Source organism: Struthio camelus, chromosome 1, assembly GCF_040807025.1.
Source record: "Struthio camelus isolate bStrCam1 chromosome 1, bStrCam1.hap1, whole genome shotgun sequence".
In the NCBI taxonomy this organism is placed as follows: Eukaryota; Metazoa; Chordata; class Aves; order Struthioniformes; family Struthionidae; genus Struthio; species Struthio camelus.
Window position 1 is genome coordinate 159,467,511 of NC_090942.1, and position 14,069 is coordinate 159,481,579.

Genomic DNA, 14,069 nt, shown 5'->3' on the forward strand with positions numbered 1-14,069 from the left:
TGTCTACATTTTTGGGAAATAATGTTATTAATATAGTTGTGTACTTTATGCATGAGGTACAGGTACGTGCAGATAGAAAGAAACTTAACTGCTTAATTTGTAAAAGAAAGCAGATTACACAAATGAATATTTCAGTTTCATTTGAAAACCTGAGCTATGATCCCTGTTACATCTTCAGTTGCAATGCTACCTCCTAGTAATATATCTTGTAGGATGTAATTATCAGTAAATACTTCACATAAAGAGGGAGTTTAATATAGGGGAAATTTAGACAATTTCCAGGGAGATACCATATAACATTAACTTTAACACTAAATACAAGACACTACCGTGAGTTATTTGTTGAATATTTAAGGGTACAGAGACAATCTTAGGGGAAAAGCTTTAGTCTGCATACATCCAGTCATCACATTGCCCCATTAAAATAATACTTAACAATAACTTGTTAGTCCCTGTACACTAATAGGCTGCTTAGAGTTCCATTTCATTTCTATTAAAATTTGAGAGACTATTGACCTGAAAGCTTAGCAGAAAAGTGAAGTAAATGAATAAGAAAAATAAGAAGAATTAGATCTTAAAGTAATTGCTTAAAAAAAGATCAACACTGGATGCAAAAATCCCCCAGACATTGTTAAAATTGCTACTCTTTCAGATGCCAGGTACATCTGAAAATGCCTACTGTAAAATGAGCAGATTTCATCAAATTCAGATAAAATTAGTCTTGATCAATCTCTAGCACTCTACAACATGAAGATATATCTTAAAACAAAATATAAGATTTTCCAGTGTCCATCCTCAACACAAACAAGTGAGTTAATCACAGTTATTACTATGATGCGTAACAGATAAATCACATACATCAGCCATTTACTGGCATTGACACTCAACTCTTCCTTTGAAGTGAACAGAACAACATAGATGTTTAGAGATCATACTCCAAGAGATTAATGGAGCTTGAATTTCAAAGAAGGAATACGGTAAGAAAAAAAGCTGAGGAAAAAAAAATGTTCTTTTTGGTTCAATTCATGTTTATTTCTGGGGAAGAAAAAGAGTAAAACAAGCTGCATAATCCCATGACCCCTATTTACTCAGAATATATGCATTAATGAGGAAAACAAAGGAAAAAAAAGGTATGAGTACCGGAGTGGATGGTAATGAATGCTGCCAGCTGAAATAAAGGAGAAGTGGAGGCTGAAGTTGTAGAGGGCATGGAAATATATGTTAAAGAGAAAAATGTGAAAGTGTATTTTCTGCAATATGTAAATGTTACACATTCAGTACAGAAAGTATGATCTTTAAAAACTCCGGCGAAAAAATCCAGGCATCAGAAAATGCAGCGTAAATAGGGAAAGAACTAAGGCCGTACACCAAACGAAGTAAATAAAAAACGCAGCAAAACACTACAGAGAAGATTTAGACAATTCTTTTGATCTTGAAATGATTTCAGGTTATATAGATGTAAAATTCTCTGCAGAAAGTTTAAACCTGCTTCAGAATCTCATACAAATACATCTGCTTCTCCTCTCCCCATTAGCTTTCTAATAACTATCTGGTGTAGTTTAGCTGCCAGACTTCACCGGAATCTGAGTAAATGGAATTGCCTCATTTCTCCTGTTTATATTATTACAACAGCAGAACTGCAGATCTTGTCCTCAAACTAGTACTGCTGGATGGGAGTCAGATTTCCACAGTAGGAAGTCACAGGATGAGAACAGTTACAAAACTAAAGTTTGCAGTTACGGCTTTTCATTAGACATCTGAAATATAAGTAAAATATATTATGAAGATGTAAATTGACTAAAGTATATAATTTTAACATTGTTTGATACTATGTACTTAAAATTCCTTTGTTTTCCTTTTTACCTAGGGCTTCACCTATCCATATTTACGTCTTGTACTAAAATTAATTCCAGCAGAATTCTAACCAAAGTTAAAAGGGTAATTAAAGTAAGGGGAGTAAAGGGATGCCAAATTCTCCAACTCTGGTGTAGGCCTAAGTAGTAAATTAATCATCTTGCTACAACATAAGAAAAAAACTCAGTGACACTTCAGTTTTAACAAATGTCTGACTATACCGATTTCTCCACATGAGACAAAAAAGAAACATTAGCCTTCCAGGTGTTTGAGTGCTCCCATCTGTGATCATAAAATCTGAAGAAAACAAAAACAACACATTTTTTGGAAAATTTCAATCTAAGTGCAACAGAGGCTGTTGTACAAACAGTACAAACTTAAGCAGTCCTTGGCCCTGTGTAGGAAGGCAAAGGAAATAAAATAAACACAACCAAGACAACAAATACCTCTGAAGTGCTGTTAATTATGTTGTCTATAAAGTAGTAACTAATGACAGCCAACAAAATCACTGTAAAAATATTCAGGGCTTCGTTTTCATTTAATTTTCTGGAATATAGCAACCTTGAGATATAGCCTATCTCATATTAATTTGTTCAAGTTCCCCATATACTGTGAGAAACTACAATTATCAGCTTAATGAAGGCAAGCCATGCTTGCAGGTAACTGGAAAGTGTCGCAAATGTTTCAGTCTTCATTGAGATATACAATAGTGTATATTCCAGGCTGTATATTTTGGATATCAAATTTGAGACCTTGTAAAGAATCTAATTTTCAGAAGAAAAATATGCACTGTTTTCAAGGGACGTCTTTTCACTTACGCAGAAAAAGAAAAATTTGAGTGTAGTTGTTCAATCAGAACTTGAATGCTTGTTTGCAATTTCAGAGAATTTTGGAAGAAAAGAAGGAAGAAGTAGAGGAGTGTAAAAAAAAACTGAGTAAAAATATATCCAATATGTGTTTCCTTTTTGCTAGAAAATGTTTACACGTGCACATGTGTACACATGCACATATCCAATGTATATTACTTTGAGGCACCTGAAATATAATAAGAAAGTGAATAAAATACATGTTCTCCTTGAACCTTCAATAAATATTTTTAAGAAATCTAATGGCATGAGAAAATGTCTCATGAAAATCTTATTTCAGAAAAATCTGGGTTTCACCTCTAAACCCTGTAGCTGGTGTCCACAACATTTACAAGCAGAAAAAAAAAAAATTAGAGAATTCAATGGCATTAAGACAGGAAATTCAATTTAGCTTGTATGTCCAATGAAGTTAATACCTATCTCTCAGAGTACTCCATAATTACTTTTGGCAAGGTAAAACTTTTCCTAGAACAATGCCAGGATATAAATTTGAAAATTAACTTTCTGCTCAGCATTCATCGCTGAAGAAGCATGTTGGAGGAAGAAAATGACAAGATGATGTGATTTCAGAAACCGCCTTTGAGAACTATCCATATAATGTCACTCAGTCTATTAAAATTGTTATCCTCTATAAAATATCAGGTGCATTTCTATTTTTTCAAGTTCTTCGACCACCCTTCTAAGAAATGAACTATGCTAAGTATAACAAAATGAACATAAAAAAGTGAGTGGTAAGTGAGCTCTATGATTTAATGTAAGAAAAAAAATAGATTGGTAAAGGAAAAAAGAAGTGAGAGACTGATTCAGTCTTTTCCTTTTATTCATCCACATCTTTACTAAGAACTTAAATGCCAAAAGCTTCATGGAGAAAAAATGTCAGGGGTGACAGACCAACTTTAATTTATTAGCTGAATAGTTGTAACAACAATAGCTGCCACAAGAGGGAAAGAATGTATTGGAAGTGTTAATTAAGCACGAGTTTGCAGGGAAAATTCTAAAGAAAATACATATATTGAAGAAAGGATACATTTGCAAAGGACAGCGATTAAAAGCATTGAAGATTTAGCTGCTGTTTGATAATGTGGGAAAATAGATTAGCTATTCATTAGCACTCATTAAAAATTGATGAGGAATGATCTATGCTTCTGTTAGACCTTGCGTGCCCCCTGTCCCCAAGGGTTTAGCTGCCCGGGCTATGTGAGAAACCTTTCTGAGACCCCCTTGGCTCTGTAGCAGCCATGCCTGTGCCTATCTCCATCCCCACAGCCCTGCCTGGCCACCATGGGCTGTGTTGGACTCGGTGATGGTCCCCAGACCCACTTTGCTGGGTGCCAGGGTCTGCACCCTGGCAGGTGAGGGTCCTCCCTGCCTGTCCCACTGCCCCCCACAGCTCCTGGCTCCCCAGGTCACGGGGAGCAGCAGCCGCCCCAGCTGCTCTCCGACTGGTACACGCAATTCCCCAGATCCGTGGAAATGTCTGCCGGAAACTCACAACTCAGGCAAGGCTCGGGAGAACTGTTCCTAGCATTTGAGAATCATTTCAAGGTTTAAGGATTGACCTAGTTTGACTTCCCTGGATGTGTCTGAAAATAAAGGAAATGTAAAGAAAAACTAGAAATGATAGGGTACTATTCGCACAGAAGAAGTAGGAAAGGACGCCAGCCAAGAAGACCTGGAAGGATTTGACTCTCATGGCCATTCAGCTGGGGGGACGGTAAGCTTGGTATCTCCTATCACAACTTTTCTCCCTTCGCATGCCCTCTCCCTCATGAAGGAAAACTGAAAGACTGCTAAGGAACCTCTGATTCTGATCTTTACTTTCAGCCTAATCTTACATACAATGACGTTTAAATGCCATTGTTATGATTCCTAGGAGGCTTATTCGATGAGCAGGTTTTTAAAACAAAGTTGATTCTCAGCAGTGAAGGTAATGGCTCCTCAGCACTGGACTTCTTCGGTGTAGTGACACTGAGAATTTTGATACAACTAACTTACGGTGACAGTTGTCTTCAACACACAAAGTCCAAAGGCACTTTGGAAAGGTGATGTAACTTGGCACTTCACAAAGAAGTGATTATTCCAACAGGGGCTATCACCTATGGGAAAATTTCATGTAGCCCTTCCAGAAGCAGCTATTTCATCCAGAGTATTTAGATCCAATTTTGTAAGGCAGGTTTAATACCCGTTTGGCCATCACACAGGTATCTGCAACAGGCGCTTTATGAAGCAAGGGGATCAAAACGGTATTGTGTAACCACCTCAGTTACTTGTTATGGATGCAGCTGGGCTTTGTGTGGGTACTGAAAGCTTAAATCGAAAATAAATAACTATGAGGAAATAGAAAAGGGCTTTATCAGGTTGGAATACAAAGAACAAGAACAATAGAGGACTGGAACATGCCTAAAAATCTGTTTTTCTCCAACTATGAAGACTAATTAAAAATATAACCTTTCTCTACAAATTAGCTTTATATTATTAGACCGCCACGGCCACATTTGTAAACAAATGACACAAATATGGAAAATCGTTAAGCTGTTTTCAAGATGCATACTGCTCTCTGTTGCATTTGAAATGAAAAATATAATTAAACAACTCAAAACTAAAAAAATAGCATCCAAAGATAAAAGGAAGGAAAAAAAGAAACAGAGAAGACATGGGAACATGCAGTGCCATCCTAGCTTTACATCTATAGCAGTTAGAAAACAAAGAAGATATCGCCTAAGTACGCTGAATTGGGGAAAGTTGGGTAAGTGGCCTTTCACAGTTTTGAAAATTCTCATTTTGTGTTATTGTGTGTGAGGGAGATGCTTTCACCTCCAAAGTTGGGATACATATGGATGTTCCTAGAATAATCACCATTTTGTATCACACTGTTAGGACTTATTAGAAAAGATGATGACTGAATGTAGAAAAAAAAAATCAGACATGAAAGGCTTTGCACACAATGTATCTAAAAAATATCTACTGGGCTCTTTTCTATACCATTACTTTCCCTCACTGTATTCTCCAAGGCCTTTTCGACAACTAAATTTTATCATTTAGACTTGAGAATGATATTCTCAGTGATCAAGCAGAGAGGTCCTGATCAATTCAGATTTTAATAAGCAATTTAATCACTTCACTAAAATTATTACTTTATACATGAAACTAATGGAAAATTTTCTTACTGCCAGTGAACAGGGTATCTGCACCAAAAAGCTGTAAAAGGTGATACACAATTTAGGCCAGTCCTGAGAACTGACCTATCTTTGCAGAAGAGTTACACTGCATCTAAGGGGCGGGAGAAACAGCACAGGCAGACAGCGCACACACCGCAGTGCACATTGCTCTGTGGGAGGAAGGAAAGTATTATACACCCAGGAATAGCAGCCTGAAAATGCAAACACAAAATGCAGTTCCTGGCCGCAGTCCAGCTTCTGCATAAATGCATGTGCATTTATATTTCCCCCGGGTGAATGCTTGGAGTTTATTTTTGCATAAAATAGCTAGCATATAAACAGTATATTGCAAAATATAAATGCTGGGTGAGAGAGTTCTGAAATTACAAGGGAGGACTAAAAAATGTCTGTCTATAAGCATCTTGCAGTACTCAGACCACTGCATCACTGTGCCTAGGTTACCAAAGACCATAACAGCACCATCATTTAGAACAGCTAAAACAACCTTGTTTAAACGGAAAATGGTGACATCAAGTTGAACAAGCTGCCAAACCCACCATCATTTCTGAAACCATTTCCTGTATCTAAGCAGTCTTAAGCTATGTTTCTAATATGCACACACAAATGTAATGATAGGTTTTTCAATGGCAATATGTTTGAATATTTGCATATACCTTTGTATTGACATTTATATAAACTGTATATCAAGTTATACAAATACATTGTTACAGCTTTGGAATGTTAATGCTAATGTGAAGCAAATGGGCCAGAATAATAAAAGTAAGGCTTCCCACTTTTTCAGTAAAATTTTTTTTCCACTTTTTTCCCCCCCTGTCTTTCTAAGCTCTCTGGCCCCCTGTCTTCACCAGAGCTGACCTTTACAAGCTCATCTTTCACCACTGTCACCCCTTTTTCACGGCTCTTGATGTTCCCCTTTGGTTGCAAGATTCATCATTGAGGTAGTACATGTAACTATGAGGCTGAACTTCATATGCCAGAAAAGCAACGCACACAGAAATCGCAATGCTTACAGCAGCCAAAAAAATCAAGAGCAAACCAAGAACATAACTTCAAATTTCTAATATTTCTGTATTACATGCCATCATTAGAATAACTAAATTTCCGCAGATCTTTTGAAACATATAAAGTTAAGGAGATTCTGAAAATTTCATTCAAATATCTGATAACAAAATTAGTTCCTGAATGCAGTGAATGCTGGGTAGTAGTTGCTGACAGGCAAAAAGCCTTGACTTGCCTTGTCAAGACTCTCTCCATTTCTGATGTCCTCCCCTCTGCTCAGTTGTGTAAATCATAATTCCTTCTGCCCTTATCCATCATGATCCACATGCAGATCTGGTGGGAGACTTATTGATCCTGAGCCCTCCCCACAAAGATTTAATTACTCCAAGATCCAAGCTCACCTGCGGTCAGCTGTTTATCTTCATATGCTGCCCTGACAGTCACTATATCTGCAAGCATATGCATTTAAGTTTCTGAGCTCAAGCTCCCTCCCAGGACACCATCAAGCACTACAAAAATATTACCTACTGTCCTAAATATTGAGATGAAACCCTACCTTTACTGAAATTCTCAGTGGGATGAAACTTCCCCTTCTTCTTATTTACATTAACTGTTAATCCAGGATTATAAACTGCTTAGCATGTGGGCAACCTCTCACCTTTTACAACATCAAGCATAACAATAACCATCATCAATAAATACTACTTTCTGACTCTTTAAGTAAGGTATCTCTTTTAAAATGAGAATAAAGTACCAACGCTATGTCTCAGTTCTCATACTGCAATGCACTTAAGCAAGTAAAATGAAAAAAATAGGTGTATCTTGTGATCTTAACAGCCACTGCTTATTACAACTGTTCAATTTAATGGCGCAATATTAAACAACATAAAGAAGAGCAGAAAAATTATCAAAAACCAATTAGGCATAAACCAACTATAGTTTCAAAAGGGCTATTATCTAATTATATTTGCTATTAGAGTCAAGATTGCACTTGTTTAAAGAAAACATGATAAATTCAATTATTGGTCTCACCAGAATGATATGATCTCACCAAAATTTGACTAAGCCAGAAATCATGAATTCATGACAGAGGCCAAATCCTGCCTTCCTAATTCAGGCATAGGTTTGATGCAGTAGAAAATCACCCCTATCAAATATTCAATTCTATTAATCAACACCAATCTGGCCCACTGAACTACTACACTCAGGAGTTTAAGGAAAGAAATATTTGGCCCAAACCATCTCTCAACAATATAAGACACAGTCCACTCTATGTAACCAAAGTAAAGCTTTACTGATAAAAGCAACTTTATGCAAATGCTCAGCTATAAATTACTTCCAAAGCTTTGGCACTGCAGCATATAGACATCTACGTAGAAACAGTATTCTGTTCTTTTTGGAAGCTTATCAGATATCTTATCAGATAAAGCTTTGTTCACGTGAATCTAATTATTGATGCTTTTTCTAAGTTCTTTCCTGTTGGAGCTTCTTGCAAACTGACTTCAAACTGTTTCATTTTCTGAATAAACTGAGTGACTCCAAACAACTTTTGGTAAAAGAGGAATAAATTAATGATCTGGAGCTCACAATCCTTTTGGTCTTCAAAGCCTTCAAAGGATTTAAAACATAATATTTAACTCTTTTTTTTCACTCTTTGAAGTGGGCCATTTTTAGCAAAGCAACTTAGCCTCAGGTTTCTTCAGTGCCTTACAATATTCTGTCTGGAACTGTGCCAAAATAATTACATATCAGAAGTGTTAATAGCTTAAAACATTACTAAACAACACTATTCTATGTTTAAGAAACAATTAGAATCAGGCAAAGTGTTTCTGCAGGAAATGAATACTGTATCTTTCTAATCTAGAAGTACTATTTTATTCAAACACTAGCTAGAAGACAGAAATATTGAAAGAAAAATCCATGGGAAAAGGTTCAGCTACAAAAGCCTCAAAACACACATTTTAGATCACTGTAATTCGTATTGGTGTTTTTGCAGTTATTCACTTAACTTACTATAAACTTGGTCAACTTGTAACAAAATCACTAAGGTCAAAAGGGTGTCTCTCATTTCAGTGATATTTCCTAGAAATCACTAAAAGGCAAATGATCTAATTCAGGAATGTGTTTTCCTTCCAGAAGAGCCTGAATTAAGGAATTCTGAGATACCCTCCAACTTTGCCTAAAAAAATAAAAACTTTTTGCCAAATTAAACATATGGACTGGATTCAGCCTCAGACATGTAGGTGTCTATGTACAGCTCTCTATATGTAGACTTTTATCGTTAAAGAGGACATAGTTAAAAAAAGTTCACAAAACCGCAAAAGCTGGTTCTGTTCACGCTGAAGCGGCTACACATGCATCTACAAGGAGCTGATTAGCTCCTTACACTCCACTGATGGTATGGACTCGTCCTCCTTTGATTGCAAACAGGAGCCAAAACAACCAGCTTGCATGGAAACACATAAAGACACCTAAAACAGGTGTTGGGGGCTGAAACCTATCTTTGATTTTAAAACTGATTACAACGATTTTAAAACATTCAAAAACTTATTTCAGTTTTTCTTAATAATATGAAGTAAATATCAAAATGAAATTTCATTATAATGAAATCAAAATCAATATATTCCAGAGAAAAGTCTAATTTTAACGAAACAGTCTTTCCTGAAGACAAAACATTTCATCAGGGAAAATGGACCAGATCTACTCTAGTCCACTGAAGATGAGAAAAAAAAAACCAAGAATTAAGAAGTTTTTCTCCTTTTTCCTTTAATACAATAATCCTAACTGACATAAGAATGTGATTTCATCAAGTGAGTGCACATATTCTCCAGAATGAAATCCTTGCAAAAAGGAAATTAACAATAAATAACTTTAGAGGTCATTGAAAAGTTAGAGCAGAAATGTCAAGTATCAGAGGAAGCACCTCACCTCCCAAGAGGCATTAAGATAAGGAAAATAATAATTCCACACTAAACATAAAGTCGTTCTCCTACCTGTGTGCAGACAAATTACTGAGGTACAACGCGTACTTTTCTTCAGCAGACAGCCCATCCATCATCAAATAAAACACATGAAAATTGCTCTGGTTGAGAGGTTGCATAATGACACGAGACTTCTCCAACATGTACGTATAAATCCTAGCTGATTAAGAAATAAGCAAACAAATAAATTCATTATTACATTGATTGCTGTGTACTGATTGCTCTATTTTAAACTATTTACCATTGCAACACTGAACAACAGACAATATGTTTCTTATAAAATAATCTGAGGTAAGCATGACATCAAAAATATTACCGTTCATCCTAACACGGTTTTCTATATAAATCACATACAAAGCCCCACTTCCATTATAATTTCTGGCACAAATTTGTTCCTATTACTTTTGAAGATAATGCCGGTGATTTACACTTTGCTTGAGGAAAGTGTTTGTCTGAGGAACCTGCCGTCATATTTGGCAAGATTTACAAAGACCAATTATTAGTCACCTCACTCAACTTCAGTCATCTAAGAATTAGCATCTACTCTAAGCTGTCCTCTTAATGAAGAGAGAAAGGTGCAAGAGAGTTTTAAGAGATCTTGGAAGAACTGCCCCTGGAAGCTTTTCCTTTCTCTGGTGGCTATAAGGAGAGCTCAGATTAATAGTTTAGATTAGCCACCCAGCTTCTAAATGGCTACAAGTAAATGAGACAAATCCAGTGCAGAGTCGATAGTTAACAAGCTTACTAACTGGTGTTTGGGGAAACGTGGGCATCTCGGAAGGGCTATGATGAGCACGCTAAATGAAAAGCCATGCGAGTTCGCACATCTGGGAGGAAGGGAGATGAGGAAGAACCTGTCTACGATTTGCCAGTGGAAATGTTGATTACAGGATCATAGATACCCTCACGCCCAGTAAGGTTCTGAAGGTGGTCTGGCTACAAACAAACACGGAAAATACAGCACCCAAAGATACATCCACCCGCTTCACCAGATTATAGGCACTGTAGAGCTAAATGTGAAGCAGACAGAGAGAGATTCACTCTTCCAGGTAGATTACTCTTCAGCCCACCCCTGTGTATATGACACCTTGCAGTTCCAGATGCCACAGGCTAAAGACAGCAAGGGAATGCCTCACTGCAGCTAGTGTTTGGGATACTCCTTTGAGTAGCAACCTGACTTCAGTTCCCACTCACTCCATTTTTTGCATACTTTGTCCAATGACTGTTTAATGCAAAATACAGCTTGGGGTGCAAAGACCAGAACTAGGTCCATTCACATAAAACTGAGCACCCTCCACCACCATGATGCAGTACAGTCTTCTGCAGCTTTATGCTTTTAATTCTCTGCAATGTGGTACAGCTTCCACGGGGTGTTAGCAACCATCCTTATCCTGGGAAAGATTGTTGAATTTAGTGGTTAAAGTGCACTCTTCAGCAAAAGAGACGCATTTTTGAATCCCTGTGAGCAGAAGAGGATATTAAGCCAAGATTTCCCACAGTCTAGATGGCTATTAACACAATTAAGCCTCCTTCTTTAAGAACTAGAAGTAGCTACTGTACATACAGTGCATCATGTAGTACAGTAAGTATATTCTCTAAACACATATTGAACTGCTCAATTCTGCTCAACATTCTGAACTGCTCAAGATTTATTTTCTGAGACAAACTAGGATTAAACATAAAATAGCACTGAGTTATTCAGCGCAGTCAAAACCGTAGCACTTCTGGGCATATGCAGAAGCTCAGATTCAGATACTGGAGACGCTTGAAATTTGGCGTGCCATGGGAATTTAATAATTCTGAAGATAAGGATAGTTGAAAGAGTAATTTCAGAATCAGATTTAGACTCGGACATCTAAGTTTAAAGCTACTGCCCAATGCAACACTGAGCAAAGTTATGCAGGTTAGTTCTCAGCCTGTGACTGAGTGTCAGAAGTATGTTGCAGCACTAACCTAAATGCTAGGATAGAAACCAGAATGTCATGCTCCTGCCACCGTACAGGTGCCAATATCCATAGTAGCTCAATCAGAGCTAGCTTGGCTATTACTATTCCATTTATATTGGTCAGGAAAATATGCTTTTGAATCACTGAAGTGTCTTCTTATCTTTTGGAGAGTGGTAAGTCTCTGTCTACTGTTAAATAAAATAGGGCCAGTGGCCTGTCTTTTGAGTCACTTTAAGTTAGGAGGGAACGTGACCTGTGAGGATAGTGCTGAAGGACAGGGCAGAACGGAGGGAAACCAAACAGATAAAACTTAAACATAATGTCTTAAGGATGGTCACAGGTGAGCGCTGTCCCTAAACTAAGTATAACCACACACTGCCTCAGAAAGTGCTTCTTGGCACAATTCAAACCATGCCAGAAACACACCAGCTAAGCAGTATGGATAATCAGTGGTGCACTATACTACTCAGGGCCACTTTTCATCCTTTCTTTTATTCAGCAGCACAGGGATGGCCAGACACATTCACTAGCATTCAAAATAGTGACTAGGGCTCCGGTTACAGAAGAGACAGTAAGACAGACACAGCAAAGTTGTATGGCTGACTTGCTGAAACAGTGAGATATGATCTGGCCCATTTAATCATCCTACAAAAAAATAATAGTGAACTGGCCACATAACCCTGTGTTACTAAAGAAAAAAGAACTGTGCTGGAAATCAAAGGGTGTGCTTGGGAAATCATTAAGCTGGTACAAGGACAGGTTTCCAACTCCAGTGACTGTTGCAGCGCAGTATAAACTGAAGCAACGCAAACCCTGTCTACCATGGTAGGACTGGTCCGGGCACACACTATTATCGGCATCAGTCATCACCTGGCTGCCATTCCAGCAGGGTAAAACAGAATATATGAACCTGAGGGATGATTTCCATCCTTTATTGTGCTCGTAACTTACTTCTCGGTAAAACTAACCCTGCTGTCAAATAATGTGAAAAAAAAGCTATTACTAATCTTTAATAACCTTCTTGGGTACAATGGTTTTCACCATGGCTGTCTCAATTAACACACAGGTGTTTTTAACCTCCAACAAAATGAAGAAAAATGATACTGGAAGTAATCTGATTAATTAATACACTTAACTGCAATGGCAGCACCACTTATTTAGATGACAAACTAATTCAGCCCCTTTCAGCTACTTCAAGTCATCTCCTTTAATAAGGCTAAACACAGTTCATTTCAGTTAGCATCTCCAGGAATGGGAAGAGCTATTTAGAACAGTCAGGTTTCTGATTAACAAGAATCAAACATACCATTGTCTTACTGGAACTAAAGTTATTATGAAAGAAAACTACCACGGTAATTTGACTTTTCTACAAAGTGAAATGATACATTCTTTAAACTGTGTGTGAAATACAAGGGAAAGATAATAGAGTTCCAAAGCAAAATCTGTCATTTTTGTGCAATGTTAACTGTGCCTATAGATGTGAGGAAATTTGTGCTTCCTTTAATAGATCATTTGACCTGCTGAAGAGCTACAAAGTCAGCAAGCAGACTCTACTGAAAGTGTGGCCAGTGAAATCTTTCTTCCAACAATGCATTCTTTGAAACTACATACGTTTCTCAAAGGTCTTGCTGTCTTAAACACAGCTATTGATAAAGACAAAATAACACTTGAAATTTCAGAGCTGAAACATTGTACAAAAATATATCAGAGAGTTTGTTGGCTGCAGTCTTTTTATACCAAAAAAGCAACTCAAATTTGAAACTTTTTTTTTAATTGATCACAAATGTTTATAATACACACAAGGGAATACACACTTCTTTTTACAAATCAAGTTCGATCCTGTCATTTTAGTGCAACTTAAAAAAAAAAAATCAGGCCTTGTTTTTGAAAAGTGAGGGCTAAGGAAAAAAAAGGCAGAAAACAGTGGAGAAAAAGTCTGTCATGACTGATTTTCTCTTGCTAGCCTTTTTCTTTTTTAGTTATTTGAGGAAACTGTTATATTTCATCTTAGGTCAGATGTCAACTTACTTAAGAGACCATCTACCCTCTTCCCTCTCAAATAAAGATTTTACTTCTGGAAATACATAAACGATCAGCTTTCACTGCTATGCACTAGGCATGAAGCATCATCTACAAAGGACTATGTTTTTTTGATAGAGGTCAAAGATCAGTAGGTGAGTTCTGTTAGGTATAACTTTCTTTTAGAAAGTTAATGACGTCGCTGGTCTGCAGTTTATTCTGTAT

General features: G+C 37.1%; 1 protein-coding gene across 7 annotated transcripts in view; it reads right to left on the reverse strand.

Annotated features, from left to right (window-relative positions):
* The window catches only part of MYO16 (myosin XVI), a 407,211-nt gene that overhangs the window by 146,082 nt on the left and 247,060 nt on the right, over positions 1 to 14,069 (reverse strand). For all 7 annotated transcript variants that reach the window (XM_068927513.1, XM_068927524.1, XM_068927518.1 and 4 more), the window contains one exon: positions 9,892 to 10,039. In XM_068927513.1, the coding sequence (XP_068783614.1) occupies positions 9,892 to 10,039 (148 nt within the window). The remainder of the gene's footprint in view (positions 1 to 9,891; positions 10,040 to 14,069) is intronic.